General features: G+C 40.9%; 1 protein-coding gene across 7 annotated transcripts in view; it reads right to left on the bottom strand.

Moving 5' to 3' along the window:
* The window catches only part of RBM33 (RNA binding motif protein 33), a 98,667-nt gene extending 80,239 nt beyond the window's left edge, over positions 1 to 18,428 (bottom strand). For 3 of the 7 annotated variants that reach the window (XM_066314422.1, XM_066314415.1, XM_066314426.1), the window contains exons 1-4: positions 18,177 to 18,426; positions 7,501 to 7,579; positions 2,760 to 2,808; positions 854 to 930 (exon numbers count right to left, since the gene is read on the bottom strand). In XM_066314422.1, the coding sequence (XP_066170519.1) occupies positions 854 to 930; positions 2,760 to 2,808; positions 7,501 to 7,579; positions 18,177 to 18,204 (233 nt within the window). In that variant the 5' untranslated portion in view covers positions 18,205 to 18,426. Of the gene's footprint in view, positions 1 to 853; positions 931 to 2,759; positions 2,809 to 7,500; positions 7,580 to 18,176 lie in introns of all 7 variants that reach the window. The other 4 variants (XM_066314402.1, XM_066314408.1, XM_066314441.1 and 1 more) reach the window with 3 other exon arrangements.
* Between the last annotated feature and the right edge of the window lie 686 nt (positions 18,429 to 19,114).

Raw genomic sequence — 19,114 nt, 5'->3', positions numbered from 1 at the left:
AAAAAAGATGACAGAAAAGGACTATATTAGAGGAGTGGTGCCTTCCCTTAGTCCTAAAAATTAAAAGCCAGACACGTTCAAGAGACAAAGGGTTCTCACCTTGGTATTTAATAAGGATCCTTATGGTGCACCACTTTGCCAAGGTGTAATGTGCCAAAATGCACAGACATGATAAACTGAGTATACAATTTTACAGACCTTACAAAGGAGCATATCTAACAAGGATGCTCCAATCCCCCCCTGAGGAATTCCCCCCTGGATGGGCTAAATCTCTGCTTTACAGGCTATGTTCTAGAGAGGACCTTGGTTTCTCAAGATAGTGTAGGGTTTTACAACCTCCTAGTGCAAGGCCTTTAGGATGTTTGGTCTCCTGGCCTAACAGCATACTAGGACTATGCTAAATTATCAGACTTAAGGAATTACAAGTATGCATGCTAAGAGTACTGAGGATACATAAAAGTAATATAAATGGTATATAAAAGAAAAGGCAAAAAAATCACCTTGGCATGAGAAGGAAGCTTACCACAGAAAACAAAATACTGAAGCAGCAAAGAAAGTTCTGTATGTGCTTATAACTAATTCTCTCAGCACAACAGGTGACACAATTTCTTCTTACAAGCTTTTCAGAGATTTGACTAAATCTACTGGATCAAAATAAAAATTTTGATTTTACTGAAATGTTAACAATGCTGCTGAGTACATGATATATACATCATTAAGTAGCTGGCTAGATAAAAAGCAAAACTATTTTAAGTATATACCAATAACTTTAGTTTACTAGTCATTATTTCTCAGTAACAGGAGTCATTCATAGCTTTCAGTTATCCAAAACAAGATTTAAAAAAAGAAATACCGAAATTCTTGTTCCTCTTCATTGTCACTTTGCAGAAGATCATCATTCAGCTCTTCATCTGACAAGTCTGACTGATTCTAGGTTTCAAAAAAAAGTCCATCAGGAACATAAAAGATACAAACATTTAACTAATTACTAAATGCTAAATATTCTTCATGAACAATACATCCCAAATTAAGACCATATCTTCAAAGAAATTACCTAATACAATGAGGAAAAAACACACAACACGAGAACACGAATCTTAAAATAGACATTTGACAATCCTATGGAAATTTCCAGAACTCAAATTTGCCTATCAACACTTTTTCACTGATCCATCTCAAATACAGCTAAAGGTGACAATTCACTTAAGACAGACCAGGAAGGAAGAAAGGTTAGCTCTTGTACACAGCTTTGTGACCTTGATGCACTAGGCAAGTCAAGAAAATGCATGAACTGCAAATTCTAGAGAGAAGAGATAAGAGACTGGAGGAAAGGGTATGATAAAGAAAACTGGAAAATCATGATTTGTTTGTAAGTGAAGAAAAAAACAGAAGAAAATATTGTGTCTCCTCCTATTTTGTCTGTCAAATTAAACAACTTTCAGTTGTTTCTTTTTTCCTTTTAATAAATACCCACTAGGGAGAGATAATTTCAGTCCTGCTGAGCAACATTTCCAGCCCCTAAACTAATAGGGCGATAAAGAGTAGACAAAGACAGATTTATCTAAAAGTACTGGGATGAGATTAAGTAGAAGGAAATTTAGCCTAAACAACTCAGGGAAAACTTTCTGAGAAATCTATTGTTACCCCACCACATGAGTCCATACCCACAGATACTGCCCTTTAACATGGCAAACTAAAAAGAAGAATAGAGAAGCACAAAAGCCCATAATACACTGGGGAATCAAGTACTGGTTAGTATTCACATATATAATTTTTAAAGATAAGTAAATAGCTTTATCACCTCCATTCTATGTTAACTGCTTCTGGTTTTGGTAACTGTGTAACAAACATCTGAAATCATTATCCTGGAATTTTATTCTCTTTAAACCAGCACATGAGAATAAGGAACTTCTTATTTATATAGGAAATGCTTACAGATGCTATAGTAATTCCAAGAAGCTAACTTCTAACATTTAGAGGATGATTATAAAAACCTACAACAAATAAAACTCAACTCTTAATAGAGCTGAGTTTCTTAACAACCTATTTATCTCCAACTAAAACTTCAGAAACTACTTTCAAAATTAGTTCAATTAGAAGATAAAATACAAAAAGAAGTGACCAGTCAATATGATTTCTCTGACAGAAGTCCTGTCTTCTCCTGATATCTGGCAAATCCAAAGATACATTTAGCTCGTTTCGCAGAGTTCCACCCTGGAAATAGGTACCAGCAAGAAGACTCTATAGACATGGGGAAAACTTGTTTATGTTCCCCAGTTTTAGATGCTCCCACATTTTTCCCTTCACTTTAAAAGGAGAAACCCTCTGCATGCTCATCAGACAGCGAGGCAGCAGATCGTGCACACAGCGTGAACATTCACAGACAACACTGACTGCCTTTTTATTTCCTCTCTGGTAAATACTGCTGGTAGTTTGACAAGTGATTTTCAATAGCCAGAAAACTGGCATTTGGATTAAATTCTCCATCATGCTAATTAGCATTCAGAAGACATAGCTGGGTTGGAAAAAAAAGTCTCTAAGTTTTATTTTAAAAAGCCACACTTGGAGGTATTTCACAAAAGGAAACAAGGCCCTGGGTGCAGAATGCTCTGGCAGTAAGGCAGATTTAAGGTGGCTGTCAGGCTTTGGGGAGGTGACTGTAAAATACATGAGATCAAACCAAACACTTGAACTGGCTAAGCTGAACAACATTCACATTTTAGTATCTGCAACAATTCACTTTAATGCATATCTCTTACCTTTTTTCCAGTTAGCAAATCCTCTCCAAGCAAGTCATCATCAAGTTCACTGTAAAAGAGTAACAAATTTTAGAAGCTGAACTTCGCAAAAAAACCTCAAAAACTTTACAGGGCATATGCCTTAAAAAACTGCCACGGAATAAAATATATGTATTTTCAGTGAAACAACAGATCAGACATATTAAATAAATCTGCCATTGCACAGTCACTTCATTTCTATATACTCTCCTTTCCCTATCCCCTTGACTAAACACAGCAGAGAAACCTAAGCAAGCCAAAACAAAGCCATTCTAGAACCTTCACTCCAAGACCATTTGGTCACACTGTCCAAACTAATTTTTGTCCAAATTGCTGATTTCCAGCTCCCCAGGGAGGACATGAGACAGGCATGTCCTGTGGGTAAGACTCAGTCTCCAGGTCCCCATGTGGGACACATGGAGCAAGGAGCTGGGAGGGTGGATCTTTCCTAAAGGCCAGGCTTAGGCCTTGATCTTTCATAAATACTTTTTCCCCTTCCTTCTCGAGTTGATGGTAAGATCAAACACACATTTGTAGGGTGACAAAACCAAATGGATGCTTCATCAGTTTTATATTTGTGCCCCAAGAATTCAGGAAGCACAGAAATACTGGTTTACAACATTTCTGCCATCAGTGTAACAGCCCCTTAAATATAATTCAATACCAGGAACTACATTCCAGGTGAGCTAAACTTTAGAGAAACTGCTTAATTTCATTCTCCCTTCAGTGAAAGAATTATCTAGTGACAAGGATGACCAGATTCCCCTTCTACAATAAACACTTGTAACTGACAAAGGCATGTATTAGAATATGGATACCAATACTAAAATGAGATGCCTGTGATTTGAAATATGAGCTCTATTTTGAGATTATTTCTACCTGCACACCTTAAAAAAAACAAAGAAAAACAAACCCCACCATGCCTTAGGTAGCAAATAAAAATCCAATCATCCCATGTGAGAATAGCCTATATGAACTGAAAAGGAATTTGTGTAAGAGTTCCTTAAGATTACAATGCAAACACTTGAAAACGGGGAGGCAATCCCAAAACATAAATGAGTTGGTTTTGCAGATGGATCAATCTCTTTCAGAGCCAATTACTATAGAGATAACACAGTAGGGAAGGGGGAGTGAGGGTTGTAAAAATCTTGTGGGCTAGGAAAGAACAAATGATACATCAAATAAGCCTTAAATGGAAAATTATCATCAGTATACAGAATTTACCTACTGTTACTGATACCAAATAGTTCCAGGAATGACTGAACATTAACAAATAGCAATTGTTTTGTACTCAACATAATATTAAACAAAAACTGGGAGATAAGACATATCACACATTTCAAAGAGAAAACTGACTCGAATTTCAGCCTTTTCTTTCAGAGACAGGAAACTATGTAACAGAAATAGCTGTAGAAGAAATTCCTACTCCAATTTTGTCTCTTAAAAACAAAAAAAAAAAAAAATCACTAATCTTTTCAACTGCCAGTAATGTGACAAATGCACAAAAATGTTAGAGAATATTTCCCAGCACTATGGTCCTCCTTTGACAGCTTCTAATAAAACTGCACTAGAGAATTCCAAGAGATGGCAAGAGCATTTGTTACAGCAGCATTCAAAGGTAAAAACCAAGTCCAGGTAGCAAGAAGTTCATATTAAGGAAAGAAACGCAAAAGAAAGTGAAAGATTAAATTAATTACCTAAACATACCTAGGCCTATTTACCACATTACTGAAAAGTATCCTTGATGGGATTATTTAGAAAAAAATTAACATTTGATCTCTAAGTTAACTGCAAACAGATTCTAGATTTTTCAGAAACTCTGGCCTATTGCTTGACAGCCCAAAAAATTAACACTAGGATAAAGATGAAGAAGCAAAAAGTAGTTCACAGGGTACCCTTCAAAAATATTCAATGTCATTCAGTATTTTCATTGATAAATTAGAAGAAAAATGACCATGAGTAACTTTTAGAATAAACAAAATAGGGAAACACCTGCACTGTGAAGTGGAACTATTTCAAACTCCTTTAAAGTAGCCAAATCTGAAGTTGTCTACAGAAAAAAAGAGGGACCACAAGGACTAAATCTGACTGTTAAGGAACAAAGCAAACAAACAAAAGAATCACAAAGAAAACAAACATAAAATCTCTGAACAGACACTAACAGATCTTAGGCTAGCTGAGAAAACTAGATAAAAATGAATGGTTGCAATTTGATATCACACAAATCCACATCAAATTAACTGGAATAAAAGTAAACATCTATACTAGCTCCAAAAGCATCTCAGCCTTGCTATCATCAAGACAGAGAAGTCTTTCCGAATCCACAATATTAGGAAAATTTGGGTTAAGATGATTTGGGGTTTGCTGCTCTCACAAGAAAGATATTTTCCTCCCCTTCCTCAACTCCTAATACCCAACATTTTTCTCACTGAATAAATTTAGCTTTCTCAAATAAGAAAAAAAAATAGCAGACAATAAAAAGTGGAAAATTTTCAGCTGTCATAGAGAAATAAGTAATCTCAAAGAAGGGCCTGAACAAGTGAATTTCAGCAAAAAGTCAGCTACTAAATCCACTCTGTCAGAAGGAGAGCACCAGAAATGCAGGGTTTTCCCAAACCTGAGCTTTGGGCTACTTAATGAGATAAAAGTACAAATTAACATGATAAAGACGTCAGACTGGCCCTTTTAAGTCTCCAGCTTCATAAGCACGCCTCATTAAACCTGAGCAGTAGCAAGGACACAAATGTTTCAGGAAAATAACTTGTAAAAAATGGGAAAATTTTTCCAAGAATAACGTTACATTTGTACTCCCAAATAACTGGGGCCTTCCGACTCTCAGTTAACACCTCCAGGATTTGAGAAAGGACTGAGATCTGAAAATTCAAAATTATCTAAGTGCCTGAGGGATGGGACTCAGTCAAGTGACAACACAGTAGGAGTTGATGGTTGATGAAGATGTGTGACTATCAGAACTCATTCATCTCTCCCCCAACCCAAGGATGAAAACAAGACATGAAGGATTCAAACACAGAAACCTCCTGTGTTCATCCAGCCCTTTTTCCATCTTCAAGAAACTATGTCCTACAACGAATTAGGCCAGCAGGTAAAAGCCCCAAGCAATTACAGTAGGCAACATACCCATGAACAGCATTTGTCATTGCCAAGACACCCACAGAACTCAACACTTACAAAGATAGCTTTGCAATTTGAGGAGAGTAATATTAACAAAAAAATACTCCCAACACATGCAAAAGTATTTTATTAGATACAGCTGTAAAACAAAATTTCTGGAATGATCAGCAAGATGAAACACTATGATGTTCTGCTCTGCTCCTGAAACCACTGCCCTCATAATTTCACTACTGAATTTTTGACCATCTCTCTTTAATTAAATACAGCCAATAATAAACACAAATTAAAACACTTTCCTAAAACTAAGTCCTTGTTTACTTCGAAGTCTCTGCTTGGTGAAAATACTCTAAAACTACTGTCAAGCCCCATTAGAACCAGCTTTGCCCAAGGAGTTCACCACTGGGTAAAAGCTTCCAACCTCTGATGCAACAGCTGCTGGACTCTTGCCAATTTTCTCAAGTGATAAATAGGGCAGCTAAACCCAATTGTGACCAGTCAGCAGCTAAATGCCCACTCATTAATAAAATAAAGACCAGAAGTTCAGAAAATATTTTAATACAAAACATTCTGCCTGCAACACTGATTTTAAGGTTTCTGAATAGCCAATCTTGGGGACAGGAGGCAGCACAGGAATGACCCAGCCTGAGCAAGTTATTTTAATTACACGCTCAAACAAGAGCAGCTCCTTGGAACTTCAGCATCCACCTCTGTAAACGCTGCCCTGGCCTGACAGAGAGCAGACACTGCCCACCAGCAAACAGCAGAACACCCCAAATACACCAGAGCTCCTGCCCAAATTCCTCAGTCACAAACTCGCCTCATGCAGCAATGAAAACGACCCACTTAACCCAGCAGAATACCAAGGAAGAGGAAACTAATGCCTCTGGAATGACAATAAATGTAGAGCAATTGATTTACTCCAAGGGCTCAGCTCAGTGGAAAACAACTTACAGTAAAATGTGTTTACTACAATCACTTGAGTGATTATTAGAAAAGACAGAAATTTACTTGGGATATATTTTTTCTCCCTTTCAGAGTGAAAAACACTGGCAAAGTCTGGACAAGACTATTACTACAAAGAAATCATAAAAAAATAACATAAATAAGTGAAGTTTTCTCCCAGAAAGAGTAGGCCAGTTTAGCTGTCAGCTTGATTCCTGTCTCGTAAAAGAACGTGCATTCTCCCCCAAAATAACCCAGAGCACACACACTTCTAAATCTTTAAAAAAGATTTTAAAAATTATGTTGGGCAGATACAAGTACTAGCAAATTCTATTTAAACCACCTAGGTCTACTAAATATTTAAAAGCAAAACCAAAATATTAATTGCAAAATTACACACCACAAATACTTTGTATTTATGTATTAATCCAATTTTAAATGGCATCTCTTAACAATGCTCCATATTCCTCAAGGCAAATACATGGTTGGCACAATCTAGCCCTGGTTGACACATGCAAAACAACCAACATCTTCATTAGAATCTAAATGTGCACTGCTCTAAATGTCAGAGTACAGAATGCCAGAATGGGAAAACAGAACAATGCACTTCAGCATACAAAAACTGAAACAGGAAAAAAATTCTACCTACCTGTCCCAGTCATCATCTCCAGCTCTTCTTCTCCAAGACCTTTCTGCACCAGGTTTATCAAACTGATCAAAATCATCATCTGTAAATAAAAAAAGGTGACTACATTAAATAATTCTTACTGAAATGAAAGGCCAAAGCAACCACACAGAGTTTTCTGGGTGGGTGTGGGGGTATGCAGGTTGTTCAGAAGATGCAAAAATATCTTTTTGTACTTTTCAATTAACGTGAAGAAAACGGATGAATACCAACAATAGGATTATAGAATCATTATGGTTGGAAAAGACCTGTAAGATTGCCAAGTCCATCAATCAACCTGGTTCCACCATCATGTTCACCATTAAACCATGTCCTCAAGTGCCATATCCACACATTTTTGGAACTCTTCCAGGGATGATGACTTCACTTCCCTGGGAAGCCTGTTCCAAAGCTTTACAATCCTTGCAAACATACAATCTAAACGTCCCTTGCCATAGCTTGAGGACATTCCCTCTCACCCTGTCCCATGTTACCTGGGGGAAGAGACAGACCCACCTGGCTACAGCCTCCTCTCAGGTGGTTGTAGGGAGCTAAAAGGCCTCCCCTGAACCTCCTTTTCTCCAGGCTGACCACCCCAGCTGCTCCCTGCCAGACTTGTGCTCCAGACTCTGCACCAACTTCCCTGCCCTTCTCCAGACACACTCCTGCACCTCAGTGTTTTCCTTGTAGTGAGGGGCCCAAACTGAACACAGGATTTGAGGTGAAGCTTCACCAGTATGGAGTAAAAAGGGATGATCACAGCCTTTCCCTGCTGGCCACACACACAAACCAGGGTGTTCTTCTAGGCGACCTGGGCACACTTCTGGGTATGCTCAGCCACTATCTACTGACATCTCCATGATTCAACAATAAAAAACCCCAGAATGTACTACACAGCTTTGCCTCTTCTCACTCCTGCAACCAGGATCACTCCAAGGAAAACAGAGCATGAGCTAAATCACTGGCAAATTCTGCCAATGAAGCTCATCCCAGAAACAGCAGCTGCCCAGAAATGCATGAAACTGAGGTACAGTGGAGGTGAAGGTAACATCATCTGCCAAATCTCTGCTTGCCTTGGAGGCCACAAGCTCATCCACAGAGGCTGCAAAGGCACTTTGAAAACAGGAGTAAACATCAGGGCAGGGCAGGTTAGCACCAGCAAGGTGACACAGAAAGAGAGAAGTCAGGTGGAAGGACCATCAATCACCTCAACTGGGGCAGTAAAACCACCAGAAGTCACTGAAGCAGTTCAATCTGTACCTAAACATGGACTTTCCTTCTAAGAAACAATTGCAGCTCCATATTTCTCTCAACAAATACCCTGGTTTAGCCCACCATTTCCTCTTTCATAGCTTTTTTGCAAATGACTATTTTTCTACTTAAAAATATAAAAACTCCCATTTCTCTACAAGAATATGCAAAGGTCATTTGCTCTGTTCAGACAATCTCCACTCTCCCCTTCTGTGACTACAGCCCTACAGAGAATGCACATCTGGATTCACTTTCTTTTCACACATTTCAAGAACTCTGCTAAGAATCAAACAAATGGGCAATTAAAAGTTATGCTCAACAGAGAGGGAAACCTGCTGCAGTTTAATGGTCTGCAAAACACAGGAGGCCAAGCAATCCAGTCGTTGCAGTTTGACACTCTGAACTGGGATCACAGAGACACCATAAATCCACTCACCCTCCTCAGTCTATTTGCATTCAGGTCTTTTACCAAGTACACTGCCAAGGAACTGTTTTATTCAACTGGGTTTTTTGTTTGGTCATTTTCTTTAATAAACCTCCAAAACCAAATCTTGTCTTCAGCTCTTTAAATTCAGCCCAGCATCCTTAAGTGAATATTTCCCACACGCAATGACAAACCTATTTATTTCTCACTTCATCTTATCAAACTATCAGTGTTAGTGACTGATGGAAATTTAAAAGAAGGTAGAAACATTAAAAAGAGAAAATCCAGATCTAGCAACATCACTATATTAAGAACATTCAAACCAGGAATTTCAATCATAAATAGCTATGAAAGAAAGAGTGCTCAGTGTGAATGATGATGCAACATGAGACAAGTGTGGCAATTCCTTAATTTTGAAACAGTAGGTAGAAATAATTCTCCTTGATCAGGCTCTTCCCTTTACTACCAAGAGATGTCTATATTTTAATTAATCTTTTATATTTTAACTGATTTATATGAGCTAAAACCGTAGAAACACTTGTTTTACATTTCTCTGCTCAAATATCTACATATTGCAACCTCCCATACTAATTCCTATTTCACTCACAAAGGAAAGCCAAACAAATACACAAGTATTTCCCATCTTCCTCTTGAACTCTAAATTAAGTAATTCTGTGGTCTCTGGGGAAAAAAACAAAAAAAAAAAAACAAAAAAAAAAAAAACAAAAAAAAAAAAAAAAAAAAAAAAAAAAAAAAAAACACAACCACGCTGCAGTGACTGTCTTAGTGCACTGACATTTTAAGGGCACAAATAAGTGCACACTGACACTGTTCTTACAGCAGGATTACAGTAATCCACTGACTTGATGTAACCACCACCAAAGATTCTTTTTTAAGGTAAGCACCTGGTTTGGTAGCAACCCAAATAACAGTAAGTGTCCACATACTGCCTAACACAACTAAAGACAATAACCACCATCAGGAAGACAGTAAAATCTTTTTAGGCTATGCCTGCTACCAAGATGTACTTTTTCATGCCAGGCACCCCTTTAGCACTAGCAATTTAGAGTACTATATAATATTAGTTTATATTCTAAACTAAGAGCACTCGAAGATCTGAGCTCTTGGCACACAATCCCTCCAGAGATGGACCTTCACATCAGCCAGGTTTAAATCCAGACAACACAAAATGCCCCACCAAACCCTTCTTCTCTCCATAGCACAATGAAACACTTTTTGATACAACCCACAGCTGACTTTTCCAATCCAGGTATTGAAGTTTCACAGCCATAAAAATGTTTCAGCCTGTTACTGCTGCTAATGAAGAAACTATAGAAAAGGATGGTCCAAGTTCCTGGCAAATTTCTAGTGTGGATCTAAACTCTCACCCCTCAGCCAACATCAAGACCTCCACCCTCCAGCTCTTCCAACCTCCAAATTTCTCACATTCTATTCCATATTTATGAGCAACTTCTACCAAATTTCAAAGGTCAATTACATCCAGCAAAGTTCTTTTCCTCCACTGCCCTCTAGTACACAAAATCATCAAAAATGACTGGTCCATTTGCCTGTAGTGACCACAGCTTGTAAGAACTGCTCCACATTCACCACCCCGTTCTCATCTCTTCTCTCCCCATCTCAGCACACATGATATAAAGATCTTCAGGACAGAAGGAGACAGCTTTTCTTTTTTATGCTTATTTGGTCTGTGACAGCTGACACTGACAATGAGCATTACAAATTATGCCATTTTGATATTAAGGACTGTCAGAGCCCAGAGCAGGTTGCAGCTTTCCTTTAGAAAAGGAGGTGACAACAGTCACACATCTACAAATAAATTCTGTGCCAGCTTTATTTGTGAGACAGCAGCTCTGAAATGGACTCAGGCCTTGCACCTGCAAAGTGATGTGACACCTAACAGACCTCATGAAGCATCATTTTCCCCCCATTTCTGAAACCACACAGACTTTTATTTTTCTTTGACCTGTCTAGGCAGTAACATTTATAGCTGCTTCTCCTTGAGAAATGTCTAAATCAATGTTTGTGTCACGGGTGGTTAAATGCCAGTAAAACATTAACTTGTACAGAAATAAAACCACTCAGCATCAGCAGAGTACACAACCACTGAGAGCGACAGCCAAAGTTTAATTCTTTTTAAACTAATTCTCAGTATTACTGTGTGGAACATAGTAGGTGAAAAAGGATGGTGGGAATCCACAAATATAAGCTTTTAAAGCATTAAATTGTCTATGGCAAGGAAGAAGTTCTGTATTTCTTCCAGCAGTCTGGTTACAGCCCTAAACAGCAACTGCTGCTGAGGACAGGAGGCCCTGGCTCTCTTCTCTATTCCAGGCACCCATGGCAAAGCTCACTAAGATGATGTTTGTGCATCAGCTGGGTACCAACCAGAAGATGCTGATGGGTGATCTCTAAAGGCACTAAGCCCCCTCTAATTCCCAGGCAAAAGTAGTACGTAAAACAAACAAAAGAAAATATCCCAGAGCAAACCAAAGGAGAAATACCATAGGGAAATACCAAAAAACATCAGCTGAATAAGGAAGCAGAACAGGCCAGTCATAGAGAGAAAAACCAAACCAATCCAATCCACCACCTGGCTCTAAGAAAACCACTGTGCTCCAAGTAGCAGGGAACTTTCACGATGCTGCAGAGAATAACTAATGCTGGCTGATTGTTAGACCAGTCTGCCGTGCAAGGCTCTGGCCAGCTGTAAAGTCAAATAAACACAAACATACTTGTGCCCCACACAAAAAGAAAGGTTCCTATTTTATTTATATTTACCTTGGTGCTGCACTAGCAGTGATACAAGTTGTTCCATACAGCTTATATGATAGTTTTATGATATATGGCCATGATATATGGCCAGAACTGGTATCTTTTCTCCTGTTCAGTGAGAACAGATCATCCACATCAGAAACTCACAAAACAGAAGCCTCATCTCTTCTCTGGCAGTGCTGATGGCAGTTTCTAACTCTGTGGACACCCCTTCAATAAAATCCTCACTAATTTTTCTGTGTGAAATGGAAGTCTTAAGCTGCACAGTCAAGTCTCACAAGCGTAGGAGGTGAATCAGCAGAACACTGCAGAGCTCTTAGCATCTTAAAATGGTACTAACAGCCTAAAAAGGTACTCACACATAGCAACTGTTGCTACGATGGAGTATTTTACTGCAATGACATGGCCAAGACTTGTGGAGTAAGGGGGAACATTTGATAACTGCATTTTTTGTCCTCCCAGACCTGCACCTGAAAGCCTTCTGGAACACTAACCAGGTGCTGTCTCACGAACTTGAACACTTCAAAATTCTAGTTTGTTTCAGCATTACACTTCCATGAAGACAAAGCTTATTATTGTAGTTTTAGGCCCTGAAATGCACTGAAGACTTCTCCTTACCCAAAACAAGATGGAGATGCCACAATGAGCCTACAGCTCAATGGATAAAGAAAGAAGTCCTACATAGTCTTTACGCAACAGGTCTTTCAATGAAGTAACTAAACCTTGCTGCTTTGGGGCAAAATAAAAATAAACCAAATATGATTCTATGATAGGTGAGGGAACTAGTAAAGGAAAAAAAAAAAAAAAAAAAAGAACAGAAAATTAGAGGGGAAAAAGTCATTTACCACATGAAGAAAGACCATTTCTTTACTCCTCAAATAATACTGAATATAACAAGCCCATCTTGCTGTATCCCATTCAAAACACTAAACATGACAACTTGACAGCATTTCAAGAGCAAGACTCCAGATTAAAAACATTTTACAGGATTGTTTTTATGTAACAGCATATTTCTACAAAACATTTTTATTCGTATTTCACTGTTAAAGGTTACAAACCACAAAGGAATCGTAAAAGCTTGATTTTCAGGACCTGAGTACACCATGTAAAAACAGCTGAACAGTGAAGTGAATTTGGTACCTCTTGCTATGCAATCCAAAATAACAGGTTTCATGAGGAATGTCTGTGCCTGTAGCACAGGCTGGCAACGTAGCTGTACTATGAACACCAGTTGAACAAAAACTTCTGGTAACAAATCCTGACTGCATCTGGCAGGAAAAAACTCATGAGGTCAACAGGAATTTCTAAATCCAAGTCTGTGCTGTAAACCCAAAACTTCGTGAAGCCTACTACGACTCCAGTCCCACTTATTACAAAAAAAACCTTTCTACAGCATCCCAAAACCCACATTCAGTCTTAGTACCACATCATGCACAAATACACAGACTCAAACAGTTTAGTTAATCTGTTCAGGGACAGACACCAGGCAGCCTTGCTATTGGTAAACAATTACTCATAGAAGTGGTAAGTACTTGGTGACTAAGTATTTATAACAACCTAACAATTACCTAACACATTCCTCAATTAGTGTATTTCATGTTTTGTTTCCAAATTATTTCTATTGACAGAGATTAGCTTCCTAATAAAAAAATGCAGAGAAAAATTCTACAGGAGAGAAATTCTTTTTATCTCCTCAAAAACAACTTTCTTTTTTAGCGGTTGGATGCAAAGCAAGTCACTAGCAACATGCAAGGTCAGAACTAACTAAATGCTGCCTGTAACTGAAATTCTCTAACCAATGCTTGAAAAAATAGGGCTTTTTCTTCTTTTTTATTTGATTAATAAACTACATCTAAACCTAAAACCACCAATCATAATAAAAAAATAATAAAAAAAATTTTTTTTCAAAATACTTTCAAAGTCTGATGGAACTAGAAAATATATTTGCTTTGGAAAACCAGAAGTGCCATAGTCCTTGTTTTACAAATGCTAAACAGCAAAGGAAGGCCAAGAGTTTAAATAAAATCCACATGATTTATTTGCCAAATGGATTTGGACACTAATGAGAAACTGCAATTCTCCAGAAACTCTTCAGCATCTTTTGCACCAACCAAAAGTTATAACTAGTTAAAACTGAGGCTGCACTACAACGTAACACAGGACAAATCACATCACTAACCTGGAGATTTTTGGTCAAGCCTGTGACAGTCATAATCCTTAATTATGGACAACAAATTCTACATGACCTAAAGTTTGAGGTTTAGTATTTAGTACAGTGAAGTTTGGCTTTTGTAAAACCAATTGATACTAAGGCTATGTTTACTTCACATTACCTGAAAAAAGAAAACATTCAGAAGACTGAAACCTGGTCAAAAAAGCAGAGAGATTAAAAATTGCTGTGTTGAAAGGACATCTCCCTGTCTCAAGCACAATGAGGTAGCATTGTTCTTAGTACAATACTAAGTGCAACACAAGGGCACTGGTTCTTAGTACACCCCTGAGCCTATTATTCCATCAATTGTAAACTCTATAGGCCTTTAAGACTTGGAAGTTTTTGTGTGTGCACCACCTAAGCACAAATGCAGAATCTATTTCCAGTCCCTGGATGCCACTGCTGAATAGCTCAAAGCACAACAAGTTCAACTCAATTTGTCACACTGGACAGTATCTACTACATCCTTGGAGAGTGACCCACAACACACAAAATGTACCACACAAGCTGTGTTAGCACTATCAGCTTTTCCCCACGTTTTATCAACTGCTTTGCAAGAGGCTTTTAAAGTCCTCACACTGCTGAGAGTGCAACAGCAAACCTCATACATGCTCAAATGAAATGAAGCTGAGACAGCCTCAGAGGTAAAGGAACACCCATTCTGCCACTCAGGAACAGGACTTCCAGCAGGAAGGGACACCTGTCAATGGGACCCTCTCCAGCTCCTCCACCCCATCCCACGTCATGACTCACAACCCAAGGACATCTCCACCCAAAGTCTTCCAGGCCACTGACATTCATCAGAAGCAAACCAATCGGAAAGGAAGAAAATTTACAATAATTTTCTCTTACTGCAGTATGGCAGATAACAAAAAGGTGCTCCTCGCTTTGTTTTGGACATGGTTTGTTGTCCAACCTGTAAGTATCTCTCCCTAAATGAAACTGAAATCTAACTGCACAACGACTGCAGTAAATAGCAAGAAAAATTTCAGTGTCTGTACAAAAGGGTCGTTACCTTATTTGATCACTAAATCCCATAATAGTCCAGGTTTGAAGGGATCCTCCAACACCACCTGGTCTCCCATGAAAAAGAAAGTGTACATGAGATAATTTATCTAGCCCCCTATCCAAACATACCCAGAAAGTTTCCAGTAACAGAGGTTCCATTATGTCCCTGAGGAAACTTTTCCAGTGATCGATTATTCTCCCTGTTAAGAGTCTTTCCTGTAGCAAGTGAAGCCTCTCCTGGTGCAATTTGTAGTCATTTTCCTTTGTCTTCTCTGCCTGGCTCCTTGTGACAGAAAGCTTCCATCCTCTCTGTACTCACCTTAAAGATTATGTCAATCAATATTCAGTGTTTCCTCTTATTCTGTTTTCATATGGAAAACTGGAACAAAGTTTGGGAACCGTTGCCTTATCAATGAGCAACTACGAGCCCTCAAGGTCCCTCATCATTTCACACACCCACCTTTCTTGTTTAAACATGCAGCCATTCTAGGATTAGAAGCAGGCTGAATCAGGCTGATTAGCTAAAGAATTTCCCAACTATTATGCAACTGTGATGAATTACTCCCAGATACCTCACAGACAATCACTTCCTAACTTTCTGGTTTGTGAAACCTAACACCAAAAGAGCCTTAACCTTCATCCTTGGAAAGCTGTGCTGCACCAACACATCTGGTCACAAAAGTACTTGTGAATGCTTTATTCTTAAGAATCACATCAGTATTTCCCCAAAGCTTTAAAGATTATAAATGATCAATGAGTCCATATATGCTGTTTCATTCTCAGTCCTGTAACATACCCTTACAGAGGACTTAAACTTTAATCTGCATCCTCAAAGCCAAAACTATCTAGGTTTGTCAGCTGTTATGCTACAATGTCATCCAATTAACACTAATTTATATTTCCAATGCTTATTTTGTACTATTTTACCAATCATTTTTTTTTTTTTTAGAAAACAGTGGGGTGTTATTATGTCTGTATTTTGAAGTCTTTACCTCACTCTTAAAATTCAAAACCTAAATCCTTACCATTAGTCTCTCCAGTTAAAACTTTAAATTACCAAAACCACTTGGTTCAGAACTTCTTTTGCATGCTACCACCACTGACTTTAGACGGCAGTCCCCTTCCAAAAACAGGTGAATATTCCATTTCTGTAAATTCTAGGCTTTCTTGACTGGGCTTTAAAAGTGTAATTAACAACCTCAACCAAGAATTTTCCCTGAGTAGTCACATGAACATAGGTGTGTGACCTGTGGGTTCCTCCACTCAGCAAGTGCTGCACAGTGATCCCCAAGACTAAATAAACACTGTCTGTATGGGGCAGGGATCTTGTTTAAGTGGCAACCATTTACTGATGAGCACAGTGTGAATGCTGAACAAACAACTGCTTCTGCCCACTCTGAACAAAGGGATCCCAATTCACCCTTGGACACAAATGGAACTCCAAACAACAACAAAAATCAGCCCTGAAATTGCAGTTTTATCACTTTGTTGAAGGTTGTCTGCTGCAGCACATGTCCTTGTACAAGAAAGCACATTCTTTCAACCTGAAGCAGTTTAAAACACAAGGACCAAAAAGCTCCAAAAGTGACACTTTCTTTAAATTACTATCCTCCTAAAACCACAAAAACTTTCACCTAGTACATGAATGGCAACCTTACTTCCACATCACAAGTGGATCCCCAGATCTGAACCGCAGAAATTCACACAAAGATTTTTGAAAAGTGACTCCAATACTGCAGTATATTTAATACTATTATAACAATGCTCGAGGTATTAAACTATTTGCTGTTCTACCAGTAGTGCTGTCCTTCCTAGCCCTCTTCCCAAACTCAACTCCTAAATTCGGGAATTTCTTTGTAACATTTACCTTTCTGTATAGCAACATTTGCCATTAAAATGTCATTATGTTTATGTGCCTGGTTACCCATCAAACCAACCACGGAGCTCAGTCAGACCCTTGAGCTGAGTGAGCACTGAACCAGCCACCCCTCTCCTCCTTGACAACAACTTACAGACACTAAATCACCCAAAACTTTTGTACAGACAAAGGCAAGTGGGTCAACTGACCACTCTGATCATTCTTTATCAAAAACTCCTACTCCTAATGAAAGCAAGCACAAAAACACACATAATCCTCTTAATTGTACCTCTCCTGAACACTCCGGAGAGACCCCTGAAAATCTTTCTTTTAATCACCCAAACAAGTATTGTCATTTTATGGTTCGCTTCACCAGAAGCACAGAGGGTTTTGAGTTGTCTATTAAAATGCCGCGTGTAGAGGTGTCCGTAGTCATGCAGAAGCACAATGGAACAAACACTTGAGAGTCTTGGAGTCAAGCACTAACTTCATTTCACACTTTTCAAGGGAGATCTTCTACTTCTGGACAAGTCTACGAAACAAATTGTAACTACACCGCAGATTAGAGACGTGCTCCTCAAGCCACACACCCGTACCTGTAAAAACTACGTGAAAAAATACCCACCAGCCCTAGGGGTGTTTAAGAAAACACTAGACGTGGCACTTGGTTTAGTACCACGGTTTAGTTGATACCGTGGTGCTCGGTCACGGGTTAGACTGGACGGTCTCAGAGATATTTTCCAAACTAAATGACCTTGCAATTTTGTAAATGTCTTTCAATAAAACACACCCACGTCCCCCGAAGGCCTCCGCACCCGCGGCGAGGCCGCCGTCCCCGCGGGCCTTGCCCCGGCCGAGCGGCCACAGCCCCTCCCATGGCCGCACCACGGCGGCCGCAGGACCCGGAGCGGCGCTCCCGGGAACCGCGGTGTCCGGGCAGCTGCTGCTCCCCCAGCCCCCGGCCACGCGGGACGCGCCGCTCGCAGCCCGGCCCGCGGCAGCGGTTCCGCCCCGGGAGGCCCCGCAGGAGCCCGCGGCTCCCCGCACCCCGCCGGCCGCGCCGCCCCGAGCCGGCCCCGCTCCCGCTCCCCCGGGCGCGGCCCCCGAGCACCAACCTGCGCCTCCTCCCAGCGCGGCAGCCATGGCTCTTCGCCCGGCCCAGGCGGCGGCGGCGGGTCGCGGCAGCGCCGCGGTGCCGCCCGCCGGAGCGGCGGGTGCCGGTGCCGCGGCGAAGAACTCGGGCAAGGGGCCGGGAAGGGCTCGGATTCAGCGCCCGGCGGGCCCCGCTCCCGCCGCCGGAGAACAACAAACTAGCACAACATGGCGGGCCGCCACCGCTGTCGCCGCCGCGTTGCATCCTGGGACGGCGGCGGACCTCGGTCCCTCCTCCGCGGCGGGGGCGGGCGGGCGGCGCGCGCCGCTGATTGGCCACGCCGGCGCCCCCTGCGCGTGCGCGGGGCGGGAGGGCGGCGCGCGTGCGCGGCGGCGGGGCGCGTGCGCGGGGGCGCCGTGAGGGAGGAATGGCGGCCGGGGCGGGGCACGGGCGGCGCTCGCCGTCCCGGCTGCGAGGGGGGCGGCTGAGGTGGTGCCGGTGCCGGTTTCCCTGGCCTGGAGAAACTGCCAGACTCCCTCCCCCGCAGCCGGAGGTCTGTGGGTGTTTCTTGCGGACGTGTGTGACTCCTCGTAACACCTCTGAAATGCGCGGCTCGCGCTGAATCACGGAATCGGTTAGGTTGGGAAAGACCTCTGAGATCATCGAGTCCAACCCATGACGGAACCCCTGCATACCAATTACAGCACGGCACTGAGTGCCATGTCCAGTCTTCCCTTAAACGCTTCCAGGGGCAGTGAGGACTCCACCCCCCTGGGAAGCCCATTTCAATCTCTGGCAGCGCTTTTTGTCCGACCTAAACTTCCCCTGGTGCAGTTTAAGACTATTTCTTCTTGTCTTATCGCAGCTTGCTTTAGAGATGGCTACAGCTGCTTGTCAGGGGGTTTTTAAAGAGTGATAAGGTCTCCCCTGAGTCTCCTCCCGGCTGAACACCCGCAGCTC

Source organism: Sylvia atricapilla, chromosome 1 (assembly GCF_009819655.1).
Source record: "Sylvia atricapilla isolate bSylAtr1 chromosome 1, bSylAtr1.pri, whole genome shotgun sequence".
Taxonomy (NCBI): domain Eukaryota; kingdom Metazoa; phylum Chordata; class Aves; order Passeriformes; family Sylviidae; genus Sylvia; species Sylvia atricapilla.
Note: the sequence above shows the minus strand (reverse complement) of the source record. Positions and strands in the feature narration are given on the sequence as shown.